Source organism: Pseudopipra pipra, chromosome 14 (assembly GCF_036250125.1).
Source record: "Pseudopipra pipra isolate bDixPip1 chromosome 14, bDixPip1.hap1, whole genome shotgun sequence".
NCBI lineage: Eukaryota > Metazoa > Chordata > Aves > Passeriformes > Pipridae > Pseudopipra > Pseudopipra pipra.
The window spans coordinates 7,981,832-7,997,778 of NC_087562.1; the positions used below are offsets into that span (position 1 = coordinate 7,981,832).

At 45.6% G+C, this 15,947-nt stretch overlaps 1 protein-coding gene across 9 annotated transcripts in view; it reads left to right on the plus strand.

Annotated features, from left to right (window-relative positions):
* The window catches only part of ZC3H18 (zinc finger CCCH-type containing 18), a 46,276-nt gene that overhangs the window by 400 nt on the left and 29,929 nt on the right, over positions 1–15,947 (plus strand). For 4 of the 9 annotated variants that reach the window (XM_064671019.1, XM_064671021.1, XM_064671022.1 and 1 more), the window contains exons 2-8: positions 136–216; positions 5,535–6,136; positions 9,766–9,850; positions 11,664–11,812; positions 12,266–12,358; positions 12,901–13,058; positions 14,580–14,612. In XM_064671019.1, the coding sequence (XP_064527089.1) occupies positions 5,549–6,136; positions 9,766–9,850; positions 11,664–11,812; positions 12,266–12,358; positions 12,901–13,058; positions 14,580–14,612 (1,106 nt within the window). In that variant the 5' untranslated portion in view covers positions 136–216; positions 5,535–5,548. The remainder of the gene's footprint in view (positions 1–135; positions 217–5,534; positions 6,137–9,765; positions 9,851–11,663; positions 11,813–12,265; positions 12,359–12,900; positions 13,059–14,579; positions 14,613–15,947) is intronic. The other 5 variants (XM_064671025.1, XM_064671026.1, XM_064671020.1 and 2 more) reach the window with 3 other exon arrangements.

Consider the following 15,947-nt stretch of genomic DNA (forward strand, 5'->3'; position numbering starts at 1 on the left):
TTGAGGGGAGCCGTGGTTTGGGATGGGTGTTGTGGCAGAGCCCCGGGGGGGCTGGGGCGGGGGGTGGGTGACTCCTGGTGGGGGGTCAGACCCCAGGGGTCCAGACGGCTCTGACTGTTCTACCTCCCCACGCAGGTGGGAACAGGGAAAGCTCCAGCAGCCCCGGCCCGGGGGGCACAGTAGAAGGACCCCCGGCCTGGCAGGAGACCCTGTGAGGTGAGGGGGGGCCGGGTTGGGGAGACAAAGTGGGGAACCCACAACAGTACCAGCTGCAAGTGAGGAGCAGTTCTGAGATGGGTTTGGGGGGTTGGGGTCTGTTCTGAGGTGGGTTTGGGGGTCCCTCACCTGAGGGGTCAGTCCCCTGAGGTTATTTTGGGGGTCCATCACCCATGGGGTCAGTTCTAAAGTTATTTTGGGGGTCCATCACCCATGGGGTCAGTTCTGAAGTGCGTTGTCTCTTCCCAGAGCTGTAGCAAGAGCAGCACCTCCAAGGTGGGAATTCTTTCCCCTGGCCTTCCAAAGGTTTGCCTGCACTCAGGAAAAGGGTCCCAGTCTAACCTGGACAGCTCTTGGCCAAACTGCTGATCCTGTGTCTGAGTACAATTAGCCTTTTCAGTGGGATTATCCCAAATCCTGCAGGACACAGGTATAACCATGCTGGCTTTCTCTTTCCCTGAGGCACTGATAACTCAGAATGAGCATTTGATGCAGGAAGGAGCAATAGGAAAATCAGTTACGCTGTGAAAACAAACTCCAGCTGCTTTTCCCTTCGTGTTTCCGAGTTTGCCTGACACAAAGCCATGGGTAACATTCCACACTGGAGCTCTCCAGCTCTTCTGTAAAACTCAGCTCCCACCAACAGTTCTCTGAAGTTAATACTAAAAGGCAGCTCAGTTTTCTGCATTAAAAGCTTCCCTGGTAGCTGCTGAGTTTCCTGTGCATCCTCTAAGTTGGAGCTCCCTCAGGATAGCAGAAAAATGCGTGTTTTGGTTAATTAACCCTGTTAAAGACCCAAGTTTCCATCAAGGCAGGACTGGCTTTGCTCTTGTACTAGGGAAGTGTTTCATGTTGCTCTGTTCCTGGATCCTGAGGCACTTCATTCCCTTCTCCTCCTGTTGTCGCTGCTCTTCCATATTTTTCCCCGTGGTGGTTCCTGCCCTTCGTTTCTGCTTCGCCTCAGTTTTCCCAGGTCTTTTTTTCCCTAAATCTTTTGTGCTGCCTTTCTTTCCTCACCTGTCCTGTCAGCACATTCCCATTCACTCTCCTCACCTCCCTCGTTGTTCCCGGCTGGACTTAGACCCGTCTCCAGAAATTCTGCTCTGCTTTAACCTCTGGATTCCATGGATCTGATTAACAGGAACATTTCCATTTTGCATCAACTATTTCACTGTTAGGAAGGTGGTTTTATCCTTTTATCCCAAAGATTTCAGCCTGAAGCAAAGAGCTTCCTCACTTCTTTCCTTTCCATCCATCCTGTGACCCCCCTCAGGGCTGTGAGGTCACTGCTGGAAGAGACAGAAGTTGGGAATGCACTTGGTTCTTGCCATATTCCTGAAAATTTGCAGGATTTAAGGCTGCAACTGGTGGCTCTGTCAAGCTCCATGTTTTTATAGGTACTCGGTGCCTTCCTGCTCCACCAGAGGTGCTGGAACCATCAGTTCCTGTATTATATCCAAGGTGTATTGGGTAAAAAGTTATGGGAAAAGCTTTTTATTCATTATATAAAGGCTCAGCCATGGAGGGAGGAATTTAATGAATGGAAATAATGCTTACCAGGAGTATTTTTCCTTGGTGGCTGTTCCAAATCCCTCACAGCTTTATCCTTTAGGTGCTGCCATCCCTACCATACTGGTTCCAGTTCACCTGCTCCCAGTTTAGCACCTGCAGCAGCAGGTCAGTTAGTTGTACAAAAAGCTTAAATTTGGCTTAATTGGAGAAGCTGCTCAAACTTTTAATGAGATTTAACTGAAACCAGAACAGCACAGAGCAATAAGGAGCAGTATTTGAGCCTCCTGCCAGCACCAGGCAGCATTGAGAGCCACAAATCCAGAAGGAAAAGACCCCCAGGATCATCCATTCCAAACCTGCAGTGCCTTAGTGTCCAAAGTACAGGTCCAAAACCCGTTGGAATTTCTTCCTTCTAATTTTGCACCTTTTGGAGCTGTTTAATTGACAGGAGTGAAGGAGTTGGGCCTGATCTTGCAAAAAGAGTTGCTCAAAATTCCAGCTCTGACTCCCCTGCTTTTGGCCTTGGACAAATCAACTGGCAGAAGTGAAAGGTTAAGAATATTATTTAAAATGTATCTTGGGATTAACTTTCAATATTGAAGTGGAGTTTTAAAAAGCAACTTAAGTGGCAAAGGGCTTTTCTCTCACTGCCTTTAGAGCCATGTCAAAGGCTTCTTAAACTCAGTGCTGTGCTTTAACTTAAAAAATCTTGGATATCATTAAGCTTTGGAAAAAAAATGTGTTATGAAGGAACTGAAGTAGATGAATTTAAATCTGTAGTTTTAAATATTTCCAGTAAAACTGTGAGACTTTAGTGGGAAGAAATCGGACATTTCCATGGTGCATCCAGGTCCTTGCAGGTGAGGATGGGCAGTAGAAGGAGCATCTCTGTTCCACCTTGTGCAAGCCATGAAACACTGATTAATTAAGGAGCAATTAATACTTCATTCCCTAATTTGAAATATTCCAGAGCTCAGACTCTGGAACTTCAGCTCTGTCTCTTTAGTTGTGTAATTAAAAGCTTCTCTTTCCTGACTCAAAAACAAGAGGATGAAGCCCCCGGTCTCTTGTTTAGGGGATTTCTCCACTTTATATTTTGGAACCCAGCGCTGGCAGGGACACAGAGACTGACTGGGGGCACAAGAATCCAGAGGGAACAGCTGGAGGGACAGTCTTGCTCTACCTGTGGGAACAGCAAGTGCCATCTGGCTCTCACCAGGGAGGATGGTGGGGAATTTTAGCTGCCAAATCCTCAGTTTCTTCCCTGAGAATGTGTGACCTGCTTTGAAGAGGCTTTCAGCTCACTGAGCCTTGTGCAAGTGATTCCAGAGACAGGAAAAGACGCTTTTTGGGCTGAAAATGCACCTTATTATTGCATGTGCTCCAAAACCTGGAAATATGAGGGTTTTGTGAGCCTGGATGAAATTCCCAGTGCCCTGTGCTAATCCAGGCAGCTTCAAACATGCAGGAAAGGAATACTTGACACACTTTGAGCAAATGAAGCCAGTTTTGTGCCAGAAAGGGTTGTGCAGCTGGAACCAGAGGCAGCTTTGCCTGAATTTTAAAGATTTTAAAAGATAAAAGGCTGCTCTCGGGAAGTAGTATTAAATCCCTGGTTCTTGCCTAAGCTACAAGTCAGATGATCTTATCTGTGGGTTAGAAGTTAATTTTTTGCTTTTATAACTGGTTTTGAAGACAGGAAGAAACTGGTTTGGTTTTAAGGCACAAGAAAATCCAAGTTTATGATGAGCGGTGAAGTCTGGGAGTTTCTGCTCTGCCACTTAAGTCAGTGTTGCTTGATTTAAAATACTTCCACGTAGTCATTTTTCGTGGGTTTTTGTGATATTTGTCTTTATGTGTAACTAAAGGAGAAGCAGAAAGCAATAAAGGAGTCACAAAGGAACAAAAAACCCAAACAATTTCCCCCCCGAAAAACTCAAAAACAACGGTTCAGGATTCCAGAGATTTGAGATAAATTCTGATTTCCAGATTAAAAAAACACCTCAGAAAAACTTTCATGGGTTACAGAGATTTGGAGTAAATTGTGATCTGCAGATTAAAAAAACTCCTGAAAAAAAACCTTTCAGGACTTCAAAGATTTGCAATAAGATGTGATTTGCAGATTATTCTGAGGCAGCACTTGGGACATGCGCTTAAAACTGGAATTAAACTTGCTGTCCTGTTCCATCATTAGTCAGGCAGTTTTCCTTTGAATTCCCACCTCCCACTTTTTTTCCTGCTGCTGATTTTACCTTTACAAATCTTGGCTTTGCTTTGGGGCAAGTACAGATTGAAGCCAGAATTTGGCTCGTTGGTTTTAGAGAATCTTTTCCTGCTACTTGGAGCAACAACCTCTGGAGACTGGCTGAGCTCTCCCTAAAATGATTTGGAGTAAGAGGTGATGGAGGAAATTTAAATGCAGAGAGAGGCACCAGGGAGGTCGTAAATCCTGTTGTCAAAGGGAAACTTACTGTGAATCCAGGGAAATACAACTCAAAAACCCCACTGCCTGGATTTTGTGAACCCTTTTCTCTTAGGCCATCATTTATTGTGTTTCTTATCATTTCTGCTGATGGAAATTAATAGGAAATTATTGCAACTGATGGATGCTCTGGGTTTTTATAAGAGCTTTAATGACTGCTGTGGAGGTGAATATTTTATCCTCATCCTTGACCTAGTGAGCAGAACATATTTGTTTCCCCCTATCCCTCTGAAGGTCTTGATGTCAAACACAAAAAGGCATTTGCTTCACTTAAATGCTTTTTTGTTTTGGTGCTGCTTATTTGCAAGAAATCAGAGAACAAATTTCCTGATTCCATGTGCCCCTGACAGCTTTGATATTTCTGGTGGCCTCTCTGGGCTGACCTTCGTGTTCACACAAAGTAACTTCTCAGGCACTTGGGCAATTAAAATCTCTGCTATAAACTCGCTCTGGAAGCCAATAACAATTTGTCTGAGGATTTATGAACTCGACATCAAGCTTTGTGTGCTCACTAAGGGTATAATTTGCTTCAAATACGTCCTGTTGAACTGCTCGATCCTCTGGCACCAGGAGGGAACTGATGCCTTTAATTTGGCTTTGAATTTGTCAGGAAATCAAAACTTGTGAGCAAGAACCAGTTTCAGGTTTGCAGAGAAACAAGAGGAGCCAGTAGGAAGCTCAAAATGAGACTTTTCTGCTTCTGTGGGCCTTGTTGATATTGAGATCATCCCTGTGTTTATCAGTTGATTGATATCTGTGCAGCTTCAAGGGCTTGAGTAGAGCATAGTTAGATACTGGTCTAGTGGAAGATGTCCCTGCCCATGGCAAGGGGTGGAACCAGATGAGCTTAAAGGTCCCTTCCAGTCCCATTCTGTGAAATCCCAACCCCAAGCTCCATGGTTGTATGTGAAGGGTAGCACACTCCACGCTGGGATAGTATTGGATTCAGTTCTTTGTGCAATTTAAACTGTGCTTCCTTCATGAAGATGCTATGAGAAACCATGTTCATAAATTCATGGAATCACAGAACAAAAGGGACCTTAAAGCTTATCTGTTTCCACCCCTGCTGTGGGCAAGGACACCTTCCACTATCCCAGGTTGCTCCAAGCCCATCCAACCTGGCCTGGAACTCTTCTAGGGATGGGACAGCCACAGCTTCTCTGGGCAACCTGTGCTAGGGCCCCATCCAGCCTGGCTTTTCAGGAATTCAAACAACCTTTTCCTTCTTTAGGAGGTAAAACACAGGAGTACAAGTCCTTCAAGGTGAGCCTTCCTTGATTTCTCAGTCTTTCCCCATAACCAGGGTTGTTTTCTCCCCCTGCAGACCTTCGGGTACTGATGGACGTTTCCGACAGCCCTGAGCGAAACCCCTGCTCTCCTGAGGAAGAGGACCAGCAGCTTTCCGATGAGGAAGTCCTAAAGGAGAGTGGCTCAGACCGGGAACTCGATGGAGAGGGAGGACAAGGCAGTGTCCTGGGCGAGGAGGAGGATCCAGGCAGGGGACTGAGCCGCAGGGAGGAGGAGAACCATTCGGATGAGGAGGATCGGTTGAGCGAGGCCAAGTCTCAGGAATCCGACACCAACGAACAGAGTGTGGAGCCGAAGAGCCCCCGGCCCCGGAAAGGAGAGGAGGAAGACAGGACAAATGACCTTGGAGATGAAGCGTCCTCGGTCACCCGGGAGCTGGATGAGCATGAGCTGGACTATGATGAGGAAGTGCCCGAGGAACCCACTGCCGCTGCTGTGGAGGAGGATGGGGAGAAAGCTGCTGGGGAGGATGATGAGGAAGAGGAGAAAGGAGATGATGCAGCTGAAGATGAGAAAAAATCCAGTGGCAAAAGTGACGATGAAAAGGATGGCCAGGATTCCCTCAAGGAGAAGAAAAAAGAAGAAGATGATGGAGAAATTGATGATGGAGAAATTGATGTAAGTAGGAAGTGGGCAGAGTCCTGCAGGGAGAGACCTGTGCTCGTGTTCCAGAGCTATGTGGCTCCCAGATTGCAGTTCCTTCCTCCTGTGACAGGAATATCCATGTTAACTGTGTCCCAGGTGTGCCAGGAACACCCTTTTCCCTGGAGGTAAGACCACTCCATGGACCGAGCCCTGGTCCGTGTGCTGTCCCAAAGCTTTGTGCGAATTATTGTCAGAGACATCCCAAAAGAGCTTTGTTACCTTTGGATATGAAAGGGCTCCAGTGCTTTAAGAAACTGTTCCACCTCAGCTCCCAGAGGACTTGGGAATGATGCTGCCAGCAATTCCCTGAGCCAGGGATTAGGTGTCCATGAGCTGCCTTATCAGTTTAGATTTGATGCTGTGGAGTAGCTCATGCTGTGGTGCTCAGATCTTCAGGTGTGTGTTGGAGACCCCTGAGCCTGAGCTGTTTGTTGGGATCTAGCAGCATCTGGATGTGTGGAAGAGGAATAGAAGGTGCTGGGCTTTCTGGAAAATACCTAACACATGGTTCAGGAATGTGTTCAGGGATGCGCAGTCCTGTTTCACAGCCCTGAACAAATACAGCTATTCAAAAAAATCAAAACTGGGGTTTAATTGCCGTGGAAATTAGGGAAAATACCATCTTTATCCATGTTTGTCTTCAGGTGGGAAACTCTGCAGTGCAGCAGTTGTTTAATGCAGCTTAATACCAATTTCCCTCTTGCAGGCAGATGAGAACAGCACAAAGTGATTCCAGCAGTAAAAACCCTCCTGTGGGCTCCTGGTCTGAAATTCAGTCTGAATAGTGAGAGTGCAAAAGGAAGTTGCTGGTCCAGAGCACCTGGCTGGCTCTCCATTCCAAAATTGGACCTGCACAGCTGGACTAAGTTGTGGGAATATCCTGGATACAGGCAGGAAAGCAGTAGAGTTAGGTGGGATCACTGGTGGGGCTTCTCATCTGAAGAGAGTAGATGGTGTGTCCTTCAGACCCCATTCCTGTGCATCCGACCTGGCCACATGCTTGGGAAGCTCATGGAGCCTCACTGGAGAGACCCTTCTCCCTCTTTATTGCAGAATCATATTTGGGGTGTTTTTTACTCTTAATGGTGCTTTGACAAGTTTAGTTGCTTTAAAAAATGTTGGAATTTTCCTTCATCGTGCCCATTCTGGCAGGCGAGTTTGTTACACATGTGCTTTCCAAAGGTTTTTTTGTGTTTCTGATTGAGTTAGAAGGAATTTCAGTGCGTTGTGGGGTAAAAAAAAATTTCTGGAGTCCTGAGTCCATGGTTGCTCCTTGATTAAAATATGAATGCTGTCCTTTAGAGTCCAGGGCATTCCTGGGAGCGCCGTCCTTACAAAGCACAAGATGAATCTGTACCCTGGTTTTCATACATTAACTCATAACAGCATTCCCAGCTGCCTGATTCCAAGGAGACCTCACAGAAATAAATACTTCCCCTTTTGTTCAAGACTTCACACAGTTCTTTTGAAAGCAGCAGAGTGGAGCTGGTTATTCCATTCATGGATCACTGAATGCCATGCCCAGCTTTGGGGATCTCTGCATTTTATTCTGCTTTCAGACTCCTGGTGTGGAGGGAGGGGAATATTAATGCAAATTTTAATTGGAATATAAGTGTGGGCTTTTAAATCCATTGCTGTTCAGGAGAGCTCTCCCTGTTTGGCCCTCAGGAATGCAGCAGGAGAAGCTGTTAACCCACCTCTCTGTCGATCCTTCGTTTATCTACAACCAGGTGATGGGTTTTTCCTCCTTTCCAGCTGCTAAATTTATCAAAGTAGGGAATTTTCCTCATCTCTTCCACACAGAAAACTGCTGTCGCTGTGATTGCCAGGCACAGGCAAGGCCCATCCAGATTCTCCCTCTCCAGATGTGTTTCAAGTGCTGGAAACAGAGAAATGGAAGCAGTGGGAGGGAAGATCTGGGTGTCTTTTATCCTAAAAACGTGATTTCCTTTCCTGATAATTTCTGACAGCTCTCTGGTCATTTATACCTTTGCCTTCTGCATCACCAGCTCCTTTTGGCTTTCCAGGTGCAGCCTAATAAAGCCGGGAAAGGTTGTTTTTTTCCTTGGAGAACAAAGGCAGAGGCTGGTGCTTTAAAGTTCCAGTAACTTCTAGAGGTGTTTTGTTATTTCACACTCATTCCCTGCGGTTCTTAATTTTGGAGCAACCTCCAGCTCCCAGAATTTCTTCCTGGGGCTGCTGTGCCTGGGGATGACGCAGAGTTTTGTTTGAGCTGGTTCACAACTCCTGTGTGGAGCTGAGGAGTGGAAGGGAAGGTGTCAAGTATGTGCTGGAGAGGACTGGAGAAATATATATGACTTATCCTGAAAAGCTTGTGTGCAAAATTGACACTGGAGAGGAACTTTGAACAAGGGTATGGAGTGATAGAACAAGAGGGAATGGCTTTAACTGAAAGAAGAGAGATTTATATTAGATTTTAGGAAGGAATCCTTCCCTGTGAGGGTGGTGAGGCCCTGGCACAGGTTGCCCAGAGAAACTGTGGCTGCCCCATCCCTAAAGTGTCCAAGGCCAGGTTGGACAGGGCTTGGAGCAACCTGGTCTAGTGAAAGGTGTCCCTGCCCATGGCAAGGGGTGGAATGGGATGAGCTTTAAGGTCCCTTCATCTCAAACCATTCCATGATTCTGGGATTGTCACTCACTGTTATGGGGAAGCATCTTAATTTTATAATTAATTTATTGTAACAGCAGTTATCCTTCAGAATTTGGGGTATAGATGGATGTCTGAACTGAGTTACTGCCTAAATGAAGGAATACTCCTCTGTACTTAAAATCAATGACCAGAAGGAATTGGTGTGAGCTAAACAGGGATGGCAGGTGTGCTGAGTGGGGACACTTCAGTTTAAAGGCTCTGAAGGATTCTGGGAAGGAAAGGTGACAAAATTTAGCTTATTTCACCCAAAAAAGTAAGAAGCTGCCTCTAACTGTGGTGGATTTGCTGTCAGCTCAAAGCACCCAGCAAGGCTTGGCCAGCTGAGGTGGAAGATCTTGATCCACATGTGATTTTGAGCCTTTAATATATCAGATAAAATGATGCAGCTTAAAATCTTGATCTGTGGTGCAGCCTCAGGAGGCCTGAAGGCCTCTACTCCAGACAGCCAGTGACAAGACAAGGGGAAGCAGCCTCAAGCTGTACCAGGGGAGGTTCAGGTTGGACATCAGGAAGAATTTCTTCATGGAAAGGCTGGTCAGCCACTGGAAGGGGCTACCCAGGGAGGTGGTGGAGTCCCCATCCCTGGAGGTGTCCAAGGAAGGACTGGACGTGGCACTCAGTGCTCTGGGCTGGGTGACAAGGTGGGAGTCAGTCACAGGTTGGACTCAGTGATCCTGCAGATCTTTTCCAGCCTGGATAATCCTGCGATTCTCTGGTGTTACCTTTGAAACACCAAAAGTATTGCATCTCCCTGTTTTAGCATCAGGTCCTGAAGGTGCTTCGGGGGATTTGTTGTAACTTTGTATTGTTTTTCTCTTGTATCTTTGCTCCAGGGTGTGTTTTCAGTGACTGATATTTGACCATATTGTGAAATGTCAAGTCACTGCAGAAAATGCACCACGTGAAATGTCAGCTTGTCTGTCTGTTCCAGGACGATGACTTGGAGGAAGGAGAAGTTAAAGACCCCAATGACAGAAAAGTGAGGCCACGTCCCACCTGCCGGTTCTTCATGAAAGGTAATGACACTGGTGGTGGGAGAGAACCAAAGGGGCTGGAATTTGTCTTGTTTGGGTTTTGTTCACCAATTAAGCTGCTCTTATGTGATAAATTCTGCCCCAGGCATCCTCAGTGTCACCTTCCTGTTCCTTGGTGGCCAGTACTGAATTTACATAGAGCCACCACTATGCAAAAAGGGCTTTGCCCGGAGTGTGGTGAGCCTGGAAGAAGCAAATAAAGGAAAACTTGCTGGTGTTTTTGGAATAGAACAAAGGTGGTGGCTGCCCCATCCCTGGAAGTGCCCAAGGCCAGATTGGACAGGGCTTGGAGCATCCTCTTCTAGTGGAAGGTGTCCCTGCCCATGGTAGGGGGAAGGAATGAGGTGGGCTTTAAGGTCTTTCCAAACCAAACCATTACATGATCCTATTTTTTTGTAATTTCTCTTAACAGAACATTCCCTAAAGTTTGTGCAACTGTGTGGCAGCTGTCTTAGACCATCCTGCCTTTTTTTTAGTATAGACATGAGGTTTTATAAAACTTTTCTTATTTAAACTGATTATAACTCTCACTTCCTTCAGATTATCTCAGTGTTTGCTCATCTATTTGCTTTTATTTACAATCTCCCTTGAGACAATTCATGAAAATCTGAAATGAAAAGAAGGGTGGAGCCCCGGGTGGAGTCTCCGTTCCTTGCGTCAGTGGCCTGTGCAATGTGGGGGTTTCCAGAGCCGTGGCCATCAGATATCCCACATTGGCTTCCTGGATGTCCTCCGGTGGCAAAAGTGGTGCCTGTGCCAAGACACAGGCGTGTTGGTGCTGCTGGTGGAACTGGGAAGTCCCTGGGCAGGGAGAGCTGTTTGTTCGTGATGCTTTAACGTGACACACACCTCATGGAGCCTGGAATATTTGCCAGGGTCAAAGTTCAGGCTGCAGGATCTGCCCCAGTTGTTGTGCTTTGATTTGGCATTGGGTCAGGGAATGTTGCTCCTGCTCACCCCTCAAGGCAGGGCTGTCACTGGAAGGGCAGGTGCTGCTCACGTGGGGATGGGAAGGCATTGGGAGTTTTGTCTGTGCTGTGGCTATGGCCTGAGTAGCTTGTAGAGCTTCATGCGTGGCCACCTTGACATAGGTGGCAGAGCCCCGTGGCAGGTAAAGTGTTTCAGCCCCTACACTTCAGTCTCAGGCACTGCCAGAGGGCAGTGGGATATTGGGAAGGAATTCTTCCCTGTGAGGTTGGGGTTGCCCAGAGAAGCTGTGGCTGCCCCATCCCTGAAGTGTCCCAGGCCAGGTTGGACAGGGCTTGTGGGAGGTGTCCCTGCCCATGGCAGGGGGTGGGAATGATATCCCTTTAAGATCCCTTCCAGCCCAAACCATTCCATGATTCTACTGCCTGCCTCTCCAGAGAGCTGTTTATTTGGGATGCACTCTGGTGCTTTCTTTGCCCTAGGGTTTTCTGTATCAGGTAGAGCTCCTAATTGGAAGTGTTTGCTGTTAACAAGACTCGAGGAGCTCATAAGCTCATTCTGCATTTAATTAATGTTGTATGTCCATCCATCCCTCCCTTCTCCCCACCATAATAAGGCTCTTGTACATTCATCCATCTGTGTCTGGATTTATTTGTTCTCTCTGGGAAGGTGGGAGGTGATGAGTGTTTTTCCACGTGTGTGAAAACAGGTAAATCTTGACAAAGTTGGAGAGAAGAAAAGTCAGATCTCTCAAACAACATTGTTCCTTGATGGATTTTAAATGGTTGGTGGGTTTTTTAATGGCTGTGGGGCTGAACAGATGCTGGCTGACAGAAAACAGGGATCTAACAGCATTGTGTTCCCACAGGTCACTGTACCTGGGGCATGAACTGTCGCTTTATTCACCCCGGGGTGAATGACAAAGGAAACTACTCCTTGATCTCCAAGCCTGAACCCTTCTCCCCCAACGGAGCCCCTCCCATCGGCCCTCACCCTCTGATGCCAGCCAACCCTTGGGTATGGACTTCTTTTAACAGATTTATGGCTTCTGTACCACCTGCCCCATCCCTGGAGCTGTTCAAGGCTGGGTTGGATGGGGGTTGGAGCAACCCAATCTAGTAGAAGGTGTCTCTTCCATGGTGAGGGGTGGAACAAGATGAGCTTTAAGGTTCCTTCCAACCCAAACCATTCCATGATTCTGTGACTTTTCTCTTGCTCTAAGAGAAGTGAAGATTTTTTTTGAGCTAATACTTAAGCAAAATTCAGTCCTTAATTGGATATGTGATCTTTAAAAGGTGGTCTTGGAGTTGCTTATAGAGAGGAATAATTTTCCATGTGTTTCCCAGCTATGTCCTATTGAGGAATCTCTGGAGTATCTAGAGATACTCTGAGGTAACTTTACAAAGCTTAAGTTTACTACTTAAAACTAACTCAAGTTCTGTGTCCTTCCTCTCCTCACTTTTCTGACAGGGAGGGCCAGTGGTTGATGAAATCTTACCTCCACCTCCTCCAGACCCTCCAACAGAAAGTGCCTGGGAGAGAGGACTCCGGCACGCTAAAGAGGTAAATGTTTTCCTCAGGGAGCTGCTGACTGTCTCCAAAATCCACAGACCTGTTTGGGAACAGGGTGCTGGAAGAGTTCTTTTGGGATGATGAGTGTCTTCCTCTTTCCCTTCTTCTTTCTCCTTTTGCCTTTTAATCTCTTAATTATGTTTTGTTGTATATCATACTTGTTAGACAGCCAGGAGGAGCTGATATCCGGGTTTGGGGTTTTTTGTATTTAAAGAATATAGGGAATTTGTGGCCTTGAAGTCAAGCCCTTGACAAAGTAAAGCTTTAAGCTTATTCAGTTTCCTTCACTTGGGTATCTGTTTCTCTGTGTGTCTGATCACTGCAGAAATGGGCTCAGCAGGGGTGAAACTTCTCTTTCCTGCTGTTCTGAGCTGATGGAATAGTGAATTACACTTTCCACATCAAGAAAATTCCAGTGTCCTGCACTTTCTGAGGCTTAGGGAGAAGAAGGTGCTTTAGTTGAAGGGATTCTCCCAGGTGAAGGATTTTTAATGTTGCAATTCTCTCTTTACACTTTTTTTATGTTATGACAGGTATTAAAAAAAGCAACTATGAGAAAGGAACAGGAGCCTGACTTTGAGGAGAAGAGATTCACTGTGACTATTGGAGAAGACGAGCGGGAGTTTGACAAGGAAAACGAGTTTTTCCGCGACTGGAATTATCGCATCACCAGAGACGTCCGAGATCCCGCGTAAGGCTCAGTCTTGGGTTTGCTTCATGGAATAGATGGGTGGGAAATGCAATGGAGTAAGGCAGTGTTTGGTTAACTTGTTCCTCCAAGTTGGAGGAATGCTGACCTCAAAAACTGGGAGTAGCTTCCATAAAGCAGGATGGACAGAGGTTAAAAATGTGAGCTGCCTCCGCTCGCTCCAGTTCAACCCCACCTTCCCTTCCCAGTGGTCTTTAAACCTTTCTGCCTTCAATCTCTTGGCATTCTGCTTCCTCATGGACACTGTCCAGTTGTGCTCTGCCTACCTCACACCAGTGCATTCTTCTGGCTGGTTTTCCTCATTTTTCTTTTGTCCCAACCATGAGAATTTTAAGATATTAAAGCTGAGGCTGCAAAGTTGGAGCGTGTTCAGTGTCCAAGGGCTGCAAGCAGTGGTTGGATCCAGCTGGGGGTTTCTCTGAAGGCCACTGGTGCAGCAACTGGTCTTAACAAACATCTTAACTGGTCCCAGATAAACTGGACACTAAGACATTGATCAGAAAACAAAGCTGTTACCAGGCCAAAACAAGCAGCCTAAATTGAAGTGTGTACGTGATGGTTTTTTTAAAGAGGTAAAACTTAAAATGTTGGAGACTCAGTTCTGGGAAACTTGCTTGGTAGTTCTTAAGCCAAGAAAAGGAATGGGAAGAGAATTTTTGAGAGAGAGGCTTGTATTCTGCAGGAATGCAGTTGAATCTGTCTTTCCTTGCTCATGCATCCTCTGTTCTGCCTACATGGACAGATAATGGAAATATTTCCACTCACAGAGTGCTTGCAAGGTTTAGTTCTATTTTAGAGTGAAAGAATTGCAATAAAACTCTGGAAAGGAGTAAGGAGTAGGTTTCGTTCCATATTCTTTGATTTGCTGTGGAGTGGAATTCCTTTCCCCGATTTAAAGAAAAACCTCAGTTTTACAGCCTGAAACAAAATAATTTTAAAAATTAATATTTTCCTGGGTTGAAATAGCTCTTGGTTTTCTGCTCCTCTGAGAAGGCTTTGAGTGGCACCTGGGGTTTATCCCCAGTGCTCTGGGGGTTGTTCATAAATCATCTTTATTTTTATGACTGTCTGTGAAAACCACCATCAGCATCTGGGCCTCACTGATGTAGGAATTGTTGTTTTAAGCACAGGACTGGGTTTCGTATAGTCAAAAAAAAATACATTGCATGTAGCCAGTGTTAAACATAAGTCATCAAACAACTGGAATTCATGAAAATTCAAGGATGTATAAGCAGACTGTGGCATCAAAATACCTTCATTGTGTGTAAAGGCAAAAGTTATGAAGCTGCTGCTGCTGCAAACTCTAGAAAATTGTGATTTTTCTCAGACACACAATTTATTGCACAGTTTGACATCTTGCAGCAAACTAAGCACTGGAGGTGCAGCTGGGATGTGGAGAAATACTCAACTGGGATATGGATAAATGCTTTCAGGAATGTCTTGTGACATATGGAGTTGTCTAAATAGTTCATGAATCCCTTTTTCTTTTTTGAATAACTATAGGGAGGTGGACATCAAAGAAAACATTAACTATGGGTAAGCAGGTCTCTGATTCCAGTACTGTTGCAACTGTAAGAAAAAATTCCTTTTCCTTTTTCCATTGCACTTGTTAAAACTTCCGAGGCCACAGAGCCCTGTCCCAGCTGTGCTGGGCAGGTTGTTGACTGAATGGATGGATTGGATTATTTTGGGGGTGATACCAATTATTTTCAAAGGATTTAAGCATTGAATTACCTAAACACACAGCAGTGATCCTTTTTAAATTGATAAACTCCACAAATATTATAGGAGGGGAAATTTGGGCTTGAGGCCGTGTTAAAAAGTAGGGTTTCCTTCTTGGCGTGGCTTGAGATTTCTTGTATCTCTTTGAACACCTGATGTCACTGAACCCAGACCATTTTCTGGTTGGCATCAGGAGTCTGTTGCTGAGTTAAGCATCCATAGTCAAGATTCTCTGGTTGTCTTTCCCTTGGCTTTTTGCTTCAGTCAAAAATAAAAATTTTAAACCACTTTAAAGCACTGAAAGAAATTACCGGTACCTCTTGACTCACAGGGCAGCACTTACATCTTAGCCTGCTTTAGGTTATTTGGCACATTTTAAAATGCAAAAAAGAGCCTTTTTTCCCTTTTACTTATAAATCAGTCTTTTTATGGATAATCTGGAATTTGGGAGCACTTGCTTTATAGTCTTAGCTCTGCCACTAACTCCTCTGTGGCCCTGGAAGTTTCTTGTTCCCTGTACCCACTTGCCCATCTTTAGTGATATTTACACTCCAGGTGGTTGGATGTTGTTGAGTTTGGGAATTAAAAACATCAAATAATGTTAGTAAAAATCAACTGGAGGAAACAGATTTAAGGAGGGTGGGTTTTAAATCCTTTTCCTCCATGAAAGTTATAAATTTGGCGGTTGAGCAGCGTGTGCCACATGCTCACCATCCACTGGTTTGCTGGAGGGCCAGCACCTGATTCCTACTGGAGAAGTGGTTGCCTTCATTTCATGGAGTAATTCCAGATGTAGGGGCAGTGTTGCTGCCCTACCCTGAAACTCCACTTCTCCTGGTGGAAAGCTCAGCACAGCTCATGTCCTGTACTGGTGGCACTGGGATACACCCATCACCCCGGTGGCAGGGAATTAGGAGATCATACCTTCTGCTCCTGAGGGTGCTTGGGATTAGCTGTAGGTGCATGGACAGAAAACCCAGCTCTCAATCAATGAGGCAAAACACGTCCTGTTCCCTTTGCAGACGTTGGAAGTGGCTATAAAAAGCAGTTTCTGTGTTTTTCCCACATTGATTTGAAGGCTGAATTTGGTTCTTTTTTTGGTGTTTATCAAGAAAGGTTTGTGCTTTTCTCTGATAAGCTTCACTTAAA